General features: G+C 40.7%; 1 protein-coding gene across 1 annotated transcript; it reads right to left on the bottom strand.

Moving 5' to 3' along the window:
* Nucleotides 1-1,817: 1,817 nt before the first annotated feature.
* Nucleotides 1,818-6,399, bottom strand: LOC149393802 (dehydratase family). The gene is made up of 14 exons (XM_089617315.1): nt 5,787-6,399; nt 4,974-5,045; nt 4,831-4,878; nt 4,570-4,724; nt 4,266-4,460; nt 4,074-4,185; nt 3,889-3,958; nt 3,745-3,803; nt 3,541-3,664; nt 3,361-3,431; nt 3,133-3,234; nt 2,475-2,555; nt 2,238-2,396; nt 1,818-2,133 (listed from the first exon to the last, which is right to left on the bottom strand). Exons 1-14 carry the CDS (start codon nt 6,303-6,305, stop codon nt 2,083-2,085), a joined length of 1,818 nt encoding a protein of 605 aa, XP_089473441.1. The 5' UTR covers nt 6,306-6,399; the 3' UTR covers nt 1,818-2,082.
* Nucleotides 6,400-8,950: the final 2,551 nt, after the last annotated feature.

Genomic DNA, 8,950 nt, shown 5'->3' on the forward strand with positions numbered 1-8,950 from the left:
GAAAATTGGATTGGGGACTGTCCCAATCAAATCTCTTCCACGACCATCCGTCTCCCGAGACGAATTCGGAACCATAGAGGATATGCCTCGGCCAACTTGGATGAGCCCAATTATCGAGTTCCTGCGAAGAGGGGAACTCCTCGAAGACCGCAAGGAATCCGACAAATTGAGAGCCCTAGCAACTAAGTATACGCTTCGAGATGACGTACTCTACAAGCGCGATTACTCAACGCCGCTGCTCCGATGCCTCAATAGCGTCGAGTCGAATGGGCGAGGCGCTGTGTCAAGTGCCAACGTTTCTCCAACATCCCAAGGCAGTCACCGACTCCGTTGAGCAGCATCGTCATCCCACGACCCTTCGCCAAATGGGACGTGGACATCATTGGCAACCTACTGAGAGCACCTGGGAAACTAGCTTCCCCATGAAAATGGGGCTGCACAGACAAAGGCCGTACTCGGCCAAAACAACATCGATCATCCCCTTACAACCCCTAACGACTAGACCTCCAATGAAAGACGACAAGATGCCCTACTTGTCAAGGCCGATCTCAATACAACACATGCAAACAATGGTAGAACTCTAGACTCGTGCAGAAAAATACATGTCCCTAGAGAACTTCATGCAAAGTCATAAAATTCCACAATTATCGTCGTAGGGAAGGAGAAGGCTTTGTCAATCGTGACTCGCGAAGAGAAAGAGCAAAGCTTGATAACAACTCTCGCCCATTTGCGGAATAAAAGCCTCAGCTAGCAACTAAGTTTCGCGAATGTGCAAACTTCACGCCGCTACGCATACAGCCTGAAATGATCCTGTGCGGTAACTTGTACGCCTTGCGCTACTCTATCATGCGATGACGCTTCTTGTCCTAGAGTAACTAAGCAATTACGCTTCTTGGCCCAAGTGCCTAAGCGATCCCGTGCGTTAGCTTGTACGCTTTGCACTACTCTATCCCGCGATGATGCTTATTGTCCCAAGATGAGTAAGCAATTACGCTTCTTGACTCAAGTGTCTAAGCGATCTCGTTCGGTAGCTTGTAATCTTCACCCTACTCTACCTCGCGATGACACTTCTTGTCCCAGAGGGACTAAATGACTGCGCTTATTGGCCCAAGTGCCTAAGCAATTCTTTTCGGTAGATTGACGCCTAAGCGATCCCGTTCGGTAGCCTATAAGCTTCGCGCTACTCTACCCCAAGATGACCTAAGATGCCCCGAGTGACGTTCGACGAGGCGCATCAAAGACGCTCCACGAGACGCACCTAAAACGCATTACCTAGGCACACCTACGATGCCCCACGAGGCGCACCTAAGATGCCTCGCATAAGCGCACCAAAGACGCCCTACCTAGGCACACCTAAGATGCCTTGCGAGGCGCACCTAAGACGCCTCACCTAGGTGCGCCAAAATCGCCCCACGAGGCGCATCTAAGACACCGCCACGAAGCGCACTTAAGACGCTTCACCTAGACGTGCCAAAGACACCTCAGCAAAGCCTTTTTTTTCCTCCACTTTAAGCACCATTTTACATTCATCGTACCTTTAACTTCGACAAATAAATAACCAAGTTTATAGAAATCATAGCACAAACTTAGTGGCATCTTTCAGTTAATTTGTTTTACTAACACTACGCTCATCTCAAATAAATAACATTTCTTCACTTTAAGCACCATTTTACATTTATCGTACCTTTAACTTCGACAAATAAATAACCAAGTTTATAGAAATCATAGCACAAACTTAGTCGCATCTTTCAGTTAATTTGTTTTACTAACACTAGGCTCATCTCAAATCTTCCATGTCTTAAATGGAGTGATGAAGCTTTATGATTTAAATTCTCAATAAATTATCACCATAGTTCATTCACAAGTACATCATCCTTCCAAAAGTTGGAGACGAACGTCACATAAAAGAATGGGAAGTGAAGTCGAACAAAACCAAGGCTAAAAAAAAGACAGAGAAACCAGAATAGAAAATGCCGCGACTACTCCCTCGATAATCAGGGCACAAGATCAAAAAAATCTTGGGCTTTTCTTTTCGATTTCGAGAGCTCTATAAAGCCTTTCTCTACCACAAAGCCATCCTCTCTATTCATCGGTTACACAACCTCTAGAAGCCGATTGCACATTCTTTATGTACTGCATAAAAAAATTGGTCTATATTAGTTACGTTTTTTCAGCTTTTGATAATGGAAAATCATGGGTTAAAGAAAATGGGTCTTATTATTTGAACTCTTTCTTGCCTTGTACAACACTCCGGAAGTAGCCTTAAGTGGAGGCGAAGCCCAATTGTCCCTGCGGTTTTGCAACTCTTCTTCGGTTAGGTCGACGTCTATTCTCCTATTCTTAACATCGATCTTGATTAAGTCCCCGTTCTCGATCAGACCTATCGGCCCACCTTCCTGCAAAGGATATTATAGTCTATATTACATATATGTTCAAATTTGAGAGAAGAAATTTGCATAATTGCAATTAGGTACCTGGGCTTCGGGGGCTATGTGGCCCACAACAAAGCCATGAGAACCGCCGGAGAACCTCCCATCAGTCAGCAGAGCAACCTCCTGCAATGTTTGAAAGAGATACCAATGACCGGGAGGATAATTTATTAATTTTATATATATAATTAATCACATTTTTTATTTAAATTATATTTTTGCGTAAATATATCATCAGCGCCCATCATTTGGGTTTATGGGAGAATCGAGAAAATTAATAGGCTCTCTCGAATTGTAGAGCCCATATGGTGTAAATCCTCAAGTCTCATTATAAACATATATCGAGCCCATATGGTTAAACACCTCGTTTTTGGAGTAACTGTGAATCAAGATTTCAGTATTTGAATTTAGCTTAAGATGAGATTTCGGTCATTCTTAACCTTGAAGTTTCTAACAAAAAATCCCTCAAAAAGGTAAACTCGGTTACCTTTTTCTTTCCTACCTTGCTTGTCAATTATAAAATGCCTAAAATACCCTAAAGAGAATTAAAAAATTTCCAAAACCAATTAACCTCGGTCAACCCTTCTAAATGATTTTTCCGTTAAAATTAACATTACGTTAATTTAAACCGCTTAAAACAGTGAACTTTTAAATTACACTCAAAACACCCATGTAAATTATGCGGTGAATATAAGGACTTTACCTTCCCTAGACCGGCACCCATAATTGCACTTGTCGGGGTCAACATCTCAGGCATGCCTGGTCCTCCTTTAGGTCCTTCTCCTCTGATGACCACTACTTTTCCCTGAATAATTAGATATTAAACACCTCACAGTTTGTTAGCTTCAATGGATAGAAAACGGAACGGCTGACCGACAAATTCTAGAAGAGCAAGATGTAATGAGCGGACTTGATAGCTGAAATTAATTACCTTAAAACCCGATGGGTTCTCTGTAATAGCTGCAATCATAGATTCCTCTCCTTCAAACACAAGTGCGGGACCTGGAAAAATATTTATAATTGTACAAAAAAAGAGACTTGATGGGTATATAAAGGACAATGAAAAACTGAATACACAAGGAGACTTGATGTTATGATTCATAAAACAGACCCGCAAAATAAAGCCCCTCTTTGCCAGTGATTTTGGCAACGGAACCGCCAGGTGCAACATTTCCGTACAGGATTTGGATGTGTCCTGTTTTCTTGATCGGGTTTTCCAACGGCCTTATAATATCCTGAATTTTCAAAAAGAGACAATTTCAGAAGTCTTAAAAAAGAAATCAAATAAACTGATTTTCAGAAACAAAAACCGTACCTGTCCACTAGACAAAGGAAGGAAACCTTTTGCATTTTCGCCCAATGTCTTCCCGGTAACTAAGAGTGAAAAATATGTAATATTAACTGACAAATTCTCAAACTATCATCAAGTACTTTGAACAAACAATCATAATCTACATACCAGTCATACAATCTCCGTCCATTAATCCAAGCTCCAAAAGGTAACGAATGACCCCAGGTGTTCCTCCGATCTATCAAATCAATTTAAATAACTCTTGACAAAAGTGAGAAAATTTCTAAATATCATATTAGCTAAACACACACACACAAAAAAAACCCCCCAAAAGAGAATAAACAAATGCTGACCTTGTGAATATCCTCCATAACGTATTTCCCACTGGGCTTGAGATCTGCGAGGAACGGAACCGCATCGCTAACCTTCTGAAAGTCATCAAGCGTTAGTTGCAATCCAACAGACCTGCAAGGGAATATTAGTTATAAACTGTTATGTTCTGATACAATGAAACTCTTGGTGTACTTAGCTTTAAGTTTAACTACCTTGCTATGGCGATCAAGTGCAACACTGCGTTTGTGGAACCGCCCAAAGCCATGACAATGACCATCGCATTACGTAGCGATTTCGGGGTTATGATATCCCGCGGCTTCAAGTCCATTTTCAACAACTCGAGGAGATATTTCCCGGCCAAACGACACTCGTCCAGCTTCAACGGGTCTTCGGCGGGCGTCGAAGAGCTTTCAAGAAACAAAACCCAAAAAAAAAAAAAAAAAAAATTAATACGATGTACAAGTTACAAAAAACAAGGATGTGAAAAAGCAAGTGTTTGAAAGAAAGATATTTCACCTGAACGGAAGAGACATTCCCATAGCTTCAATGGCAGAAGCCATTGTGTTAGCGGTGTACATGCCACCACAAGCCCCGGCCCCGGGACACGAGTTCATTAGTATGTTCTTCCTCTCTGCATCGGTTATCGACCCACTTACGTATTCCCCGTAACACTAATGAAACAAACAAAAAAAAAAAAAAAAAAAAAAAACACATCGAAACTTTTCAATCCGACAAGTTAAAAGCGCCAGAACAAATTAAAAACTCTGCTTTTCTTACCTGAAAAGCGGATACTATATCGTAGGTGTTGCCTTGAGAGTGACCGGGCTACAAAACAAAATTGCTCAAAGTTCAGAGTTAGAGTAATAAATATTGTTGGCAAGAAAGTGTACTAGTTTGTAAGTCAATTAAGAAGATCATACCTTGATTGTTCCTCCATATACCATGATACTAGGCCGATTGAGACGTCCCATAGCCATGATTGTACCTGGCATCTATTTCAATAAATAAATAAAAAACGAATAAATCTTGATGCGTACTTGAAAGATCTACAAATTCATTTAATTTGGTGATACTTGACACAGTTCGAAGTCATGAACTTTAACAGACTAAAGCAAAGAAATGAAATGGAAAAGAGAGTATTGGTTTTGGGATTTCGACCTCAGTTCGGATTTTTCCAGTTTTAGCCTTACTGATCTTTCCCGAGATTAGTGCGATCTAGTTTGTAAAGCTTTCCTTTTTCCTTTTTTCTTTTTTTTTTTTTTTCTTTTTTTCTCTTTTAATACATTTTTTGTTTCTTTTGTTTCTTTTTACTAAATAAAAAAAAATCTACAAAAGTGTTTTCAAACACGAAGTACAGAGGAATAATAATCTGGTGATACTTGACACAGTTAAAAGTGATGAACTTTTATCAGAAACCCAGAACAGACCAAAGCAAGGAAATGAAATGAAAGTTATGAAACCATTCGTTTACATAGGAATATTAAACTATCGGTGCTTCATTTAATCTGGTGATATTTGACACAGTTAAAAGGCACGAACTTTAATCAGAAACCCAGAAAAGCCCAAAGCAAGGAAATGAAATGAAATGATAGTTATGAAAACCATTCGTTTACATAGGAATAATCAACTGTGGAGGCTCATTCAATATGGTGATACTTGACACAAGTCAAAAGTCATGAACTTTTATCAGAAAACCCAAAATCAAAACCAAAGGAAAGAGAGTCGTGGCTCACATTCTTGTCACAGCCGGGGATGGAGATATTGGCATCGTACCACTGAGCGCTCATGACGGTCTCGATGCTGTCGGCGATCAGGTCCCTGGACTGCAAGCTGTAGCACATGCCACGTGTCCCCATGGAGATGGCGTCGCTGACTCCGACCGTGTTGAATCGGAAGCCGACGAGGCCTGCCTCGGCGACGCCTTGCTTGACGGCCTCCGAGAGGGCCATCAAGTGCATGTTACACGTGTTGCCCTCGTACCACACCGACGAGATTCCGACCTGAGGCTTCGTCAGGTCGTCCTCCGAGAGTCCCACGCCGTAGAGGATCGCCTGAGACCCGCCCTGGGATTTCGGCTCCGTTATGCGCGAGCTGTACTTGTTCAGCTTCGCTGTTTCCGCCGGAGGAGCGGCTGCGGCGGCGGAGGCGCGGACGGAGGTGATGGTGGTTCGGCGGGAGGAGGGGGAGGGGAGGGCGGCGCGTGGAGGGAGGACGGCCGCGCGTGGTGCTAGGGTTGTCATTGTGGCTTGCATTGTATGATTGTGGCGGAGAGAGAGAGAATGGGTGATTAGTGAGTAAAGTGAGTGAGGGTTTTGGTGGGTTTAAAGTTTTAGTTTTAACACTCAATCTTCTTTTTCTTTTTTATTATTTATGAGTAAAGTGAGCGAAGAGACATGCGTTTTTACTTTTTGGTTTAAAATAAACCCTTTAAAAAAAAAAAAAAAACAAACAAAACTAAAAGCCTATAAACTATGCGGGAAGTTTTGGAGTCTGACTCTATTCAGTTACTGATTTAATTTAAATTCAGAACAAAAATGAATATTTAAATGTTTTAAAGGATAATGCGCGCACGTGAGTACTGTTGTGTGAGTGCGATCACTTGTATTTCACTATGTTAATAATATTTTATTAGTGAATTTTTGTTTTCTTTCACTATTTTTTTTAGTATTTATCTTTTATTTCATCATAGATTTATCACAAACTATTATAATCATTTACGAAAAAGAGAATTTTGTGACTGAATTATCACAAAATTCTATATTTCATGAACGATCTACCACCAAATTATGATAATAATCTTTGCACAACTCATTTAGTAGTAGAATTGTTCAATGTTAAATTTTAGTTTATTCGGATAAAGTGACATTAGTTTAGTAATATTTTTCTGTGAAATCACTTGTTTAAAACCAAAACAATACAAGAAGGGATTTTATGATTTGAGATACACCCCACTCAAAATTAAAAAGACTCATGAGCAAGAGTATGAGTTGTCATATTGCCTTTACGCGAGACGTGACATGAGCGCCCACCACTAGTATCCACGAGGAGGTTAATTACATATGTCGAAGATGACTGGATTGATGATCAAAGTAGAGGTCCCACTCACTGCATCCACTACATGGAGACAGGCCGCATTTTCCACGTCAATAGGGACAACATGCGACTTGGAAAGCCTAAGACCCCACGAATGGCTATGTATATTTTATGCGAACATGTCGTATGCCATGTCGGCCGCACTGCAGCCTACTGCCATAAAATTAATCTGGAAGTTTGAATATTACTTCCAAACCCGGAGCCTCAAACATTCAAATTGTATAATTATAGTTGAGTTTGAACATACCTGGAAAAGCATGCGACCACGTGAATAAGGTCAGACCAAAATAATCAATGTGTGTTGTCGAGTACTATAGTATTCGGGAATCCACTAACTTGTCGAGCTTCGAATGGTGTCGAACTGAGTAAGTGCTCCTCCGTGAGTCTCCTTGTTCCTACCATGCCACATGAGGATCTAGATCCCACATTGAGATTATTGTCGTCTCTAATCGTCGCTTTTCGAAAGGCTAATAGCACGTCCAGATAGAGGGGTGATTGTGAGTGTCGACATGGTAGAACTCCACAGCTTGCTACTCTGAGGACACTAGAAAAAAGAAACATGATGTTGGATATTTTGTGGCATAGTTTGTTTGGAAAAACAAATTGTAACAGTGTTGTTCAAGCCAAAGCGTCAAGAAGTTGTTCAAGCAGCTTAAAGCTGCAGGGTTCTTGTGTCTTTTCCTCCCGCACGAAAAAAAAGGGGTAACTAAACACTTTGTTTAGTTTCCAATTTTCATGATATATAAGATTGGATTTGAAAAGTCCGACTTATGAGTTAGGCAAGAGATTAGGAAGGTCGATCATATCAAATCTACCAAGGATTTATTTGAGCGACATCCACTTTTTTGTTTGGTAAATCACGTTGCCATAGCTTTGAGCTTGTCTCTCTATTATGGAGATCTTCATCGACAACAAACTCGGAGTAACTTATAGGCTTCTGTAATGTCGTACTAAGTATGAGAGCGTGTTTTGCGTATTGACGTGCTGTCAATCTTAGGGAGAAGATTGGGTGAAAGTGAGAAGGAGTCTCAAACCTAAGAGGAGCTTATGTTACAAAGAATCCAGAAGGTATCAAAGACGAAGGTGTTTGCGAAACGAAGCTTAGTCAAACTTAATATTCCTGTACTTTTGACGATTGTTAATGGATTGATTTTCACCTAGACGTAACAGTCTCCTGAATAGGTGGCTTTCACCGAAGATGGTTACCAATCTTGTGTGTCTCTTATTGCTTTCGTTTATGTGTTTGATTGATCTCTAAACTTAGTAATCTTGCTAAAATCAATCAGTTGTTAAACAAGTAGTCACAACAACTTAGTTGAACAACCATCTAACACATGCGGGTCACTTGATTCACTGAGTGTGATCCTGTTTGATTACTAGCGTTTTTTGTGTTAAGATGAACATGAAATAGGGACACAACATAGGTCACCTCCTCTCTTTGAAGGTACGAACCATGCATACTGGAAGGCTCGGATAAAAGCTTTTTCTAAAGGTCATTGATGAGAAAGCTGGCAAGCAAATGAACAGGGATGGAAGTCTCCTACAGTTACTAATGAAGAGGGAAAAGTTGTTGCTCTTACACAAGACAAGTGGTTAGAAGAGCATCACAAAGCTGCTAATGGAAACTTCAAAGCCAGGAATGCCGTATTCTCAGATGTGGAGGAGAATATATTCAAGCTCATCTCTAATTGTGAGATAACTAAAGAAGCATGAGACATCTTGCTTATTGCACATGAGGGCACATAGAAGGTCAGAGAACAGTGTCATTGAATGCTTGCCACCAAGTTTGAGAATATCTTGATGA

The sequence above is a fragment of the Urtica dioica genome, chromosome 6 (assembly GCF_054948205.1).
Source record: "Urtica dioica subsp. dioica isolate 48M chromosome 6, U.dioica_male_clone48M_v1_H2, whole genome shotgun sequence".
Classification (NCBI taxonomy): Eukaryota; Viridiplantae; Streptophyta; class Magnoliopsida; order Rosales; family Urticaceae; genus Urtica; species Urtica dioica.

Excerpts from the sequence above, each read along its gene's own strand:
- LOC149393802 (XM_089617315.1), bottom strand. The coding sequence starts at position 6,305 with ATGCAAGCCACAATGACAACCCTAGCACCACGCGCGGCCGTCCTCCCT. Across the intron at positions 4,461-4,569 it reads GGAATGTCTCTTCCGTTCAG|CTCTTCGACGCCCGCCGAAG; the intron begins GTGAAATATCTT and ends GTTTCTTGAAAG. Across the intron at positions 3,804-3,888 it reads GGACGGAGATTGTATGACTG|TTACCGGGAAGACATTGGGC; the intron begins GTATGTAGATTA and ends TTTCACTCTTAG.